The 12,731-nt window shown below is 33.1% G+C and overlaps 1 protein-coding gene across 1 annotated transcript in view; it reads left to right on the top strand.

Annotated features, from left to right (window-relative positions):
* The first annotated feature begins 1,176 nt into the window (after window positions 1-1,176).
* LOC138315740 (GDP-mannose 4,6 dehydratase-like) overlaps window positions 1,177-12,731 on the top strand; it is a 32,617-nt gene continuing 21,062 nt past the window's right edge. Inside the window, exons 1-6 of the mRNA XM_069256983.1 lie at window positions 1,177-1,227; window positions 3,923-4,010; window positions 4,764-4,775; window positions 7,162-7,271; window positions 11,792-11,990; window positions 12,249-12,353. Coding sequence (XP_069113084.1) covers window positions 7,164-7,271; window positions 11,792-11,990; window positions 12,249-12,353 — 412 coding nt within the window. The 5' untranslated portion in view covers window positions 1,177-1,227; window positions 3,923-4,010; window positions 4,764-4,775; window positions 7,162-7,163. The remainder of the gene's footprint in view (window positions 1,228-3,922; window positions 4,011-4,763; window positions 4,776-7,161; window positions 7,272-11,791; window positions 11,991-12,248; window positions 12,354-12,731) is intronic.

Genomic DNA, 12,731 nt, shown 5'->3' with positions numbered 1-12,731 from the left:
AAATTGATCGTAACCTACCTTATACTTACGTATCTCATCATTAGGAGAACAAGGCCCTATGGTTCAGTTGAAACCGCTGATATGATAGTTAAAGTTCAAATATTTTATTTAAGTCTCGCCCTCAATGAAAAACAAAATGATAGTTAAAGTTCAAATATTTTATTTAAGTCTCACCCTCTGGCTCAGTGAAAAACATAATACATAATAAATAAAACAAAGTTTCTTTTAAAAAATTAAGGGGCATTCTATACAGAATTATGAGAGACTGTAATATATATATACATACAAGGTATGGGGATAAAAACCTTAAAAATAATACAAGTCAGATTTTAAATCTAAGTTTTCATAGCGACCAGTTTCTATTCAAATTGGAGCCAATCAACATCTTGAATTTGATATGATATGATTATGTAAGTCCAACAATGGACTGATCAAATGGTAGTAATATTGTTACTAGAGGTAATAGTTTAAAACTCTTAAGAAACAGAGCAGACTAAAGTCACACAAAGTATATTTAGTCGGCGAGTGGTAGATTCATGGTAACTCCCTTCCCCAACTTCGTAGTAGAAAGCCCCTACTCTGAACTCGTTTAAAAAACCGACTGAACACTCACTGGAATTCAGTACCATGCAAGTTTTACCCCAGTTTTTATATGTAACCGGACAACTATTTAGTAAATGAACAAAACGCGCCACGCCGAACTAGCTGGAACAGCTAACTACGGTGTCTAAGAAGAGGTAACAGGTAACAGGTAACAGGTAGCTAAACTAATGTTTAAAATAAAGTCATATTATACTGGGTGTTAGTGCATGCACATGTACCTGCACTTTAGCCTAACTCACCTTGCCACATGTATGCTGTTTTCATGTGTTTCATTCTCTATTGTGTAAAATATAAACGTACACATGGATACTTGGACTATGATCATATCATATATGGAGAAATGCTTGGCAGTGTATAATAAAACTGTTTACAACTGATTTTATACCATATTCAAGTATATCCCTACAAGCTCTAAGAAGAAGATGTAAATTTAACATAACAGTATATAGAAGCTTTGTTATTTTGAAATATTGCTTGAGCTTGAAAAACATGTGTCTTAAATGATTTTTTGATGTTTTTTGATTGATTGTAATATATATATATCACATGTATTTTTACATACACTTTTTTTAATTACAGGATGGATCCTACTTAGCAGAATTTCTTATCGCCAAAGGTTATGAGGTAATATGGCAATTAATATTCATAAATTATATTGTAACGCACAATCGCGTCACTTACGGATTCTCCCGTCAATATAACGAGCCGTAGTCACAACGCTTGCAATTGTCAATACAGCCTTTAAGGCTAGAAAGAAGCTCAGTTATCTCCACTTTATGATAAATGTCTCGACTAGCAAAAGGTCAATATTTGGTAGAATGAGAGACTATGTATCTCAATAGTTTTTCATAATATAAACTCAATGCAAGAACAACCAGTAACTCCAATATAAAAGACAAATGTTGATTATTGATAAAACAGTAATGAATTAACAAGTTATATATTTACAGAATACTCACACACATTCTTATTATCACTCCATAACTATGATTACAGAATATACAACAGATCAATCCTAACTATTCAAACAATAAATCATTCTCATAAGTTCCAAAAGCTATGCATAACTTCCAATATCCTCGTTACCAAACAATCTAATAACAACTGGTCTAGTTAATTCTAAAGGATGTCAAATAACGGTTGGTGATGCCACCAATTCCCCTCTTCTGTCTACACTTATAATTATATCAGTGATTACACCGAATGTCCACAATACAAACACGTGTACTTACGCCACGCCCCAAATGAAAGTAAACAAACAGTAATGATGACACCAACTGCCGACCGATTTATGATCTATAAAAATCCCAGCAAGTGTTGTACAATATTATACCAATTTTCTCAATTCTTTATAATATAATTGTATTATGTAGCATATTTTCTTTGAGAGTCTAGAATAAATTTAGATAATATACGGTATTTGACCCAATAAGCGCCCAGGATGTTTTTAAAAAAATGAAAAAAATTTAAAAGGTGCTTAATATAAAAACAAATTATTGCAAACTTATAAAAGTTTTGATAGTTTTGGGCTTATGCCGAGGCAATTAAAATGAGGCCTGAAAAAGGGGAGGGGTGCTTATACTAGGGACATAGGCACTTATTGTGACGAATACGGTAATAGTATGTAAGTGCTGTTTCGTGATTGCGATCACCAGGTAGGATATTGTCAATTCTACCTTATATATTGACGTGCCTACCATATGTTGACAACATCTTACCCTAAAGACTGTGATTATTTACATTTTAAATATAATATCCATAGCAGTATTGATAGCAGTATTATATATTATAATATATAGACAGTTTACACTGAAATCAATACTGCTATGGATGGCCAAACGCCTGTAAGCCTGCCATGGGCATTACACAACTTGTGTAAACTGTCTATATATTTAAAATGTAAATAATCACAGCCTTTAGGGTAAGATGGTAGGTACTGAAGGATATCGGTATAAATATCCGAAAGAAATAAATTGATGTGGAAAAGAATCAACAAAATTCTGTCAATGAATTACATTAAAACATGTGTTACTGAACACGCTTACAACAAAATCATGGTTACTCAATAAGATGGTAATTTTCATTCCCCGTCAAGGTTCCTTTAAGATGTCTGTATATATATATGTGTATTGCAAACTATACTTATAAAAAGTGGTTTTTTGGTCCCCAGATCTTAGTTATAATAATGTTTTAATGTGTGCATTGTTTTGTCTACATTGAACAATCAGTACAGTTGAACATTATAAGCTTGAACTAATATATACTGGTAACTAGAAGACTGTGTTTAATTTGAAGCATTTCCATTACAAGTACAGTACTCAAATACTCAGAGGAAGTTTACAATGTATCCATTGACTTCAAGATTAAAGTGTCTGAAAGTATAGAGAGAAAGTTATGTTAAAATGATTTATGTTAAAGAAAAATTAAGGGAAATGGCAATTCTTTGATAAAACAAGGTTTACAGTATTTGACACCTTTGTTATGTCTTTATCAGACTTGTCTGCTAAGCAATTTCTTTTTATTTGTTATGTTTTGAAAGTGTAATCTCAATTTTAAGTATCATTATTATGACAGAATAATTTTAGAAGAGATAATAAGTTAACTTAATTCGAGTATGACCCTTCTCTGATATCGATGATTGCTATTTGAGTTATTGCCCTTATAAGTTCATTTGAAAGTGAGTTTTTATAATACACTTAAAGGGACAATTCGGTCTAAGAGTACATTAAAACTTGCACTTATTTCGGAAACAAACCAGTTCTAATGGAAATTAGAATAGTTGGTTTAACTGTGATATGTCAGAAAAGCCCACTTTAGGCAAATGTATGTGAAATGTTCAATCGTCATATTACACATAGCCTTGTATGCCGAACCCTGACCCTTGCCTGTGTAGTAAAGAATTTTTTGTCAAGAACTACTAAAAACGCTCTTACAGTTGTGTTAATATTATCAGATGTATGTTCTTGTCTAAAAATAATTTCATCAACTCATCAGTGGTTATGTATTGCATTCGTTGAACGTGCGTCACTTTAACTCGGGTAAGGGTACAGCGTACATGTTGTACCTGCTTAATCGTATTGATCAATGATTTGGAATTTCAATGGTATTGATCAAAATACTTAACAATGTTGTGGAATTTGTCACTATTTCTTGTTATATGTTTCATAAGGAATGTAGAACAATACATATATGTTATATTTTGCTTCATGGTTACGTAACGAATTAGCCTCACTGAATTGTCCCTTTAATTGACATATAAATAAGACATCACTGTTTATGATTGATTGAACTCTTACCAATGATCTGTTTTATTTATCAGGTACATGGCATTATCCGCAGAGCCAGCACATTCAATACCTCAAGAATAGAGCACCTGTATGCTGATCCAAAATGTCATACAGAGGGATGTAAGTATTTCATCTGCATTGTCAAGCATGGTCTATTTTACATTCCCTGCAGTTTACAAATTGGGAGTAAATTCAGATCAAGTATTTTATTCTGTTTCAAATGTAAATATATTCAGATTTCAATACGTTTCTAAAAAGCATCATAGTTTTATTTATAATAAGTTCTTTGCACATGAACCTTGTTGATATGCATTAGTTTTCATTATGCATCTTGGAACTGGTTGCATATGCCTGTACATGCTGCATTAATTGTATAGTAAAAAAAAAATGTATCAAAATCTTCCCATGAGCCGACAGCTTGGTCAACATACTATCCAGTAGAAAATACGTTTGTGTCTTATCCATTAGAAAATACAGTTTTTTATTTACATTTTTGTATTTGCAAAAATGTTTGTGCAGGAATAGTTATGTGTTAGCAAAAGATGATTTAAGCAATGTTTCAGTTTGAAACACACTAGTTTATAAAGCATCTTTGATGTTTTCTAGTTTTGCCTTTATTTTACTTAATAGCTGTACATGTACATCATCCAAAGTTTACTGTGTGTATCTTATATTGCATCATGTTAGATTAATTTTCATTTGTAAGCATCATGTGATTTGCTTTATATAATTTACTGTTACCATTGGCGACCCAAACCTGTGGTCATGTGACTCAAACCTTATGGCGATGCGTCCTATAAATCTTTGGTCATGTGATCCATACGCATGTTGTCTGCTTTTTATACCATTATGTATGTTTGTTTGCCTCTACAGTGGGAAGAGGAAGTAAGTACTCACTATTGTATATAATTGTCGAGATTCTTCAGCTAGGCTCAAAGTGATGTTTATCACTTTATTATTATTTTACTTGGATCTTTTCAAGCTTTTGGTAAAAGTTCAAATTTAGAGGATAATCTATTGAGGAACATATTTGATAAAGATGAAAACATATTGGAAATTGAAATATATTTGATTGATTATCTTGATGAAAATTATAAGACTTTTTATCACTTTGAGCCCTGCTTCTTCATTGGGAATAACCTACTATTGTCTTATAGACTGGTTACCAGACTCTAGATGATATAAAACTGTCAAAGAAGTAACACAATTGTTGTCTCTCTGATGGTTCTGAGACCCAGAGTTTCAAACTAGCAGGAGATAAAGTAGTTTTAGAACTCAGCTGAGGTTCTTGTGACCAGTCTACTATCATTCTTACCTGTGAGTCATTGATGAAATACATATTGTATTGTTAATCGTTCACACATCTTCTACTCTGTGCTGTGAGACTTTCTAACTCAATCTTTTTAGAATCTTAGCTTTAATCTTTCTACATTAACCGTTCTGTATAACACATATAATGCAGTGAACTTAATCCAAATTTTTACACTAACACACACAAACTTTACATGGAAGTATTTACAGAATCTGATTAGAAGACATATTCTTATATAGAGTATATCTTATGAGGTCATATTCTGGTGACATTTTGGATTGTTACAACTGATCACTACCTTCACAATTTCAGAAGTAAATTTTGATTGAAGTAAATATTTTGCTGAACATTGCACAATCTGTTTTGTATCAGCATGCTGCTACACTTATCACGGACATGTGATTTAGCCAGACAAACAATATAGATTAAAAATGAAGAACTTCTTGGAAATGAAGTGAGAATAAGAATATGTTTTCTAATCAGATTTAAATGTTGATATTGTTATTATTCTTGATTTATCTACTAAACGTTAGCTGCCAATCTATAGACACATGCTTTTTATATGCAGATTTCTAGTCACATAGTGTTTGTGCCACCTGCAAAGTGCAGATGACATTTTTTACTGACTCCATAATCAAGCCATGTTATCGCAGTGCATACACCTATACATTGACTGACACATTACTCTCTGTAGCTGATCAAGTTCAAACTACCATTTATGCTAGTTAGATCAGAGGTGAAAGGTCAAGGTCACTTTTATTAAATTCAATTAACTTCTGGTTATAAGCTGAAAAGCTGTAAAGATCCTCTTTGCATAATGCTTTGCTTTTCGAATGTTTGCTTGGATGCAACCATGTGATTTCAGCTCGTTACAGATGACGTTTCCAATGTGTAGTTATGTTTAACTTATAATTGTTGATCTATATATATAGCTACTTGTTACTATGTTAACCCTTAATGATTGAGTCTCTATAGCTAGTTAACAGCTGAAGAAGGCTTTTCAATATAATCATATTTTGGAAAAAGTAGTTATCAAATCTCATGATAGGCTTCATGTAACTTAATATATACACATGCTGTTATAGGTACATTCACTATTGTTATACAAAGAGAGCTTAAAGTGTTGGTTCTTAAGGGTGTGCCTATATATATGATATTGAATAAGGGTATTGCAATGAATGGTCACAGAAAATAGGATTTTTATTTTCCATAATGCAACATTCATACCATATAATGAATATTATGATCTCACACCATGGGTATTTGTACTATCAATCTGATTTCATGCTGATATGGACACAAAGATGAGATGTGACATTAGTGTAAGAACTGTGTGTTAAGAGTGTGGTGCTGTATATAAACTTGAAGTCTACCTGATTCTCTGTTATATAATGTCATTCCAATGTACAAACATGATCTTTTTCTCAGCTATTTAGAAATAAGCTATTTTTACCTTAGAATCTATATTCTGCATACTAGAGTTCATCACTCTGTTGTCCACAAAACTAACCTACATTTACATTTCTAAAATTATCCAAGCTTGTAAATCTAAAGATATTGTTGTCATTAGTCACCTTCGAACCATTATAAAATAAATTAATTTTGGTGGGTTTAGCCATTTTTGTCCAAATTTCAGGTATTTTTCTTTAGTGTATAATTATGCCTGAATGTAAAATTTGGTAATTTTTACATTAACCGTATACTGATTGTCTCTATGGTTAGATTTCAATAATGACTTTTAAACATACAAAAGATTACATGAAGTCTTTGGTCCCTAACTTTAAATGAATGATTCCTAGCTTCATAAAATTAAGGTAAATAGCTATTGTTATAGAGAGGGGAGGGATGTGTGTTTACTTTAAGTGTTAAAAAGCACTTTTTTGCAATACAAATGAAGCTTTGCATTCATTTCGTACTGGCGTAGGGTCCATATTTAACAACCTTTGTGTTAATTTTCAGCCATGCACTTACACTACGGTGATCTGACAGACAGTACATGTCTGGTGAAGATCATCAGTGAGGTCCGACCAGACGAAATTTATAACCTTGGTGCTCAAAGTCATGTGAAGGTACGTTCATAGTTTTACTATATTGTGTGAACATTTAATCAGCTATGCATATAGATCACACTATAATGTGTTCTTTGTCAGGAAAAGTTATTATATATTTATTATGAAGCATTAAATCTTTTTATATGACAAAGATTATAGTACCAGGTAAAGGTCCAAACTACAATATATTTGATATTCTGTCTAGATAGCTGAGAAACAGACTAGGCTGTACTAATGTGGCTGAGTCCTCGTCAAGACTGACTTTGGTAACAGGTGTTTCATATAGGGATTGGATTGCGCTTTTATGTTAACCATGCTTGTATGGAGCAATTCCTCTAAGAATATATTCTATGGGGCGCGTTAGCGCCCCATATTGAATATATTTTTAGAGGAATTGCTCCATACAAGCATGGTTAACATAAAAGCGAAATCCAATCCCTATATTTACACTCATACAACTTTTTTTATGTATATTTTATGCTATAAAATCGTCATTTGAATTTGACGTAATTATTCAATAAAAGTCAGTCAAAAGTGGGAGGAGCTTACTCAATTGAACAGCGAAAGATGACTCTTCACGTAAGGTAGAATTATTCATCCGCGACGACAATAAAGTTCAATATTTCATTGTAAAATAAACATGACAAACAAAGTAAATTTCAGAGAAAATTTTATTTCATCTGATCAGAACTTTAAGTATATATTCAATTTTGCTAAAAGTTAATATAGCGTAATAACATGAAGAATTTGTACTCGACCACATGTGTGAACTCGGTGACCGTTTTTGTGCAGCCAGGTGAAGCTGACGCACGCTTACACACTTGAGTTGGCCGAAGTTGTCAAAACACCGATGTTCAAGTAGCTCAACGTGTTTGAGATTGTCGTCTGACTTGACGATATTACATCCTTGGAATCCATGTGATTATATAATCTACGCTTAGCATCATCGCCATCTACAGACGGAACATTTTCACTTGTGTTCGATGGGTAGGCCTACAATCAATGTATTTGTAGTGACGCCTAACTGTCAACACGTGGATTACTAGCGGTGCATGTTTTATAATACACATGATTAAATTCTCACATGTTTTATAATACACATGATTAAATTCTCAAAGAACAAAGACAAGAGGATATGTTTATAACTGACCTCTGTCAGAGGGTCTCACGCCCGTCCACCCCAAAGACGCAATTGTAGGACGAACACAGACACAGAGGTAATGTTTACATTTGACAGCACTGCACGTCGCCCCGGTCGGGATATTTTTCCCGTTTCTTTTTACAATTGTTAATTTAAAAAATGTTGGTATCATATATAAATATAAAACATATATGTATTGTTTAGATTTTTCCAAATTTCTATGAAAAACAACAATAAACACGTAATGTTGCGTCAAAATGTAATCAAAGCCATGTGTTTCTTTAAAAAAAGTAGACCCTTTACGTTGCATAGAACATTTTTATAAGTTCAATGTTACCATGCAGTTATGGTAAACAAAATCGGCTAGTAGTTGCATATAGTGAACAAGCCTAGCAAGTGTAAATATAGTGTCCATATGATGTTCCTTGATGTAGTCACTAACTGCTACAACTTGACCCTGCTCTCATAATAAATGACTTTTGATGGCTGTCATGGAGCATTATACAAAAGCATAGTTATAGTGCTCCTGGTATGTCTGAAAATTCTATTTTGTTTGAATTACCTCCCCTTACCCATTGCAGTAATGGGACTTCCTAGCTATAGTAATTGCCGTTGCTGCCTTTATCATGTTATCAGCCTTACATTGTATGAAGTATTAAAAAATGATTTACATCTCAACCTAGTGTAAATGTCAAATGCTAGTAATCCTGTCAAACATATTGTGTGCTTTGTATAATCCATTAGGCAACATATGGTCCATACACACCCATACTTAAACACTTTAGATTACCTTTGTATAGCAGCATCTTAGCATGTAAATCATAGAAAAATCCATTTGTAATTTTTGCTTGACAAACATTACATGTCAGCTTGTCTTGTGATGAGTGTTTAATGTATATTGATAAGTCAGCAACTCAAGTTATACAACTTTTTAACATGTACTTTACACCATATTTAACCCTATAAGTACATACAAAATGTACAATGGGAACTTGGGGGATGGGTTGATATTGGATTATGGTACAAAATGTACAATGGGAACTTGGGGGATGGGTTGATATTGGATTATGGTTTTCCAGATGATACTTGCCATTTACCACATGTTGGAAGCAGCAGAGCTGTTACTGCTTGAACTACATAGTAAAATTATGTCAGGTAATTAGACAGCATCTGAAACTGAAAAAGAAACATTCTAACAAAACTTATCTCAGTGAATCAGTGTTACATGGTGGTACATGTATGTGTTTGGTACATGTATGTGTTTTATATACATGTGCGACATGTACCAGGAATAAAGAGGGGTTTTATAAGGATAAGGAAAACCTGTATGGGCGCTTATTATGGTGAATATGGTAACTGATGATTTAATATTCAATTGCTTCATTGAATTACTTGTAAAATATTCCTGCAAACCTTGTCAGCTTAAAAAAAAAGACTCAAATCTGTAGAAAAGTTGGATATTTGAAATTGAAGGTTTAAAACACATACTTTTATAAAGACAAAACTCTAAATACAAAGATTTCTGTTTGTCAAACTTATTTCAGGTATTTTTATTGATTCTTTATGACAACAGACTTCAGAGTTGGCATAAAAATGTATACAGCGTTTTTTGATATCATGACATTGGGCAAGATAGAAAAAAGAAATCTTCTTCTTGTTTTTTAGGTCTTAAGTACCCTTTTTTTGACTCGGTCAATGTTGATTACATCAAAGAGCTCATTAATTAAATTAACTCATGACAAACTGAAGTTATGTGTAAGACATGGATATCCCCACCCACAAAGTTTACCACACAGACTCTCTACATCAGTTGCCTGAATTATATATTCAGTTTAATTTGGGTATGATACCATGCCTGTAGGGGCTGCGCTGGCCCATTGTGGTATGGGGGAGACGGTGCTGATTAAGATTGTAGGGTGTTGTAGGGTATCTATGACCAGGGTAGTGACTTCCCACTGGGTGTGAGAATGGAGGAGGAGGATCACAGTGTCAGTGTACTGTCACTTCACTGATTAGCTATCCATCCAAATGTTTACACAACTGTCCACAACACTTGGCTGTTTTCTTCCCTCAAATTGTTTCATTCAGACACTTAATGTAGGATCGGAAACAGACTTGCTACCTCGCTTCCACATCAGCACCGTCCTACGTGAGATGGTTAAAACTGTCTCTCTTGTCTGACACAGATTTCTTTGTCGTTTTTTGTTTCACTGTGTAACAAATACAAATGAATTAATTCAATTTCTTCGAAGAATGCTTATTGGCTTAAAAACCCATTTTCCCTCTTTTAAAGTAAAGTACAAAATGCAATATAGTCTGCTTTATTGTGATCAAATGACATCATAATTAACTGATACAGAATTGATGTTTTGCAAAATGTTCTTACATTTGCATTGAATTAAAAAAAAACCATGATTTCGACAAGAATGTGACTGTTTAGTTCTCAACTTTGATTATATTATTTCAGTTGTTTTAAAATCTGATACTTATATTGGTATTCTTTGTACTGCTTTTAGACAATCAGTTTATTGATTACTGCTATTTCTACAGGGAACTGTGTTCTTTTAATTGATGGTTAATTAGAATGGAACAGTTGTTTATTAGACAACAAGGCATTATGTAAAGTTTATGTCACACAAATATATCATCTGATTAACTTATGATGAAAGCTTGGGGGGAAAAATTGTCTTATAATAGAACTAATCTGTTCTTTCCTATTCATTATGTCGTCTGTAACGCAAGGGCGACACTTAGGTATCACTATGTTGGTGGCGTTGGCGACTGGAAAAAGGTTAACTTAAGTTTTTATTGTCCGATTTCAACTAAATTTGGTATATTGCCTCATATCAATGTGATCTCGGATGAGTTGACCATTATTTGCAAGAGTTACAGCACTTTAAAATCGTCAAAAACAGATAAATCCACGGTTTTTGCTCCATAACTTTAGTTTGGACTAGTACATGTATTTATTATCCCATTTCAACCAAATTTGGTATAATGCTTTATATTAATGAGATCTCGGAGTGAGGGGTTTGATTACTGGTCAAAATCCGTCAATATTTGCAAGAGTTATGGGATTGATAACTTCATCCAATTATTAACAATATTTTCAACTGTAAATAACTATTTTTTGTGATGTTTTAAACTGCTGTGCAGGCGCCACAGCCAATTCGTGGAATTCTTGTTTTAACTTGATTTGTTGCTTTTGAATTATGATGTTTTCATTGTCAAACAGACTGTAAGATGTTGGTTTTTCTCCAGGTACTCCAGCTTTTTTCCACCTCTTAAACCTGGCACATCCAGAGATGACCCTGGTTGTTAATAGAACATAAAACTAAAGATGTAAACTGTCAAAGTTTACGATAATTATCTTCTGTATTTATTGTTATTTATCCAGGTATCCTTTGACCTTGCGGAGTACACAGCCAACGTAGATGCTGTAGGAACTCTTCGGTTACTGGACGCTATGCGTACCTGTAAAGACATATTATCTAAAAATGTCAAATTCTACCAAGCATCTACTAGTGAAATGTTTGGGAAAGTTCAGGAAATCCCACAAAAAGAAACCACACCATTTTATCCCCGATCGCCATATGGTTAGTATTAAATAAATACCTGGTAGTAAGATATGATGATAATGGGAGAAATTGTTTTTAGTAATAAAACAATGAAAAGGATGACAATCTAATCTGTTGTACAGTGAATAAATATTTGATGATTTTTTTTTATGCAAAAGGCAACCAAACTGCAATTAGATATTAAATAGATATTGAGATTTGCAAATAAAGTTTAAGATTGTAGCATGTTATGAGTTTGACCTTTCAATCTTTGACCTTGTGACCTTGACCTTTTAGGTGTTGCCAAGGTTTATGCCTACTGGATCGTGGTGAATTACAGGGAAGCTTACGACATGTATGCATGTAATGGAATTCTGTTTAACCATGAAAGTCCCAGAAGAGGTGAGTGGTGTGGTTGTAGATATGTGCTTTCTGAATGTACATTCAGTGTTTAAAATATTTGATAATTCAATTCTGTCATGGCCGCGTCTTTGGAGGATATTTTTGGAAAAGTCCCTTATGATTTAATCAGTATTGTAGCTTGGATCATATCTTTGTGATTGTGAATTTAAAAAAAATAGATACCGTATTTTCCCTAATGAGGGCGCCGGGTGCGGGTAAATGGCCAAGGGGGGTGCCGTTATTTGAGACCATTTTTAGATGTTTTTTTTCTGAAACAGACTATAGTCATCTTGCTTTTAGTTTCGTATTTTTTCTGAAACTTACTATAACCAACTTACGTTTTGAAGTCAAGTAAGTACTGAAATTACCTAATTATAA

The sequence above is a fragment of the Argopecten irradians genome, chromosome 2 (genome assembly GCF_041381155.1).
Source record: "Argopecten irradians isolate NY chromosome 2, Ai_NY, whole genome shotgun sequence".
In the NCBI taxonomy this organism is placed as follows: domain Eukaryota; kingdom Metazoa; phylum Mollusca; class Bivalvia; order Pectinida; family Pectinidae; genus Argopecten; species Argopecten irradians.
Note: the sequence above shows the minus strand (reverse complement) of the source record. Positions and strands in the feature narration are given on the sequence as shown.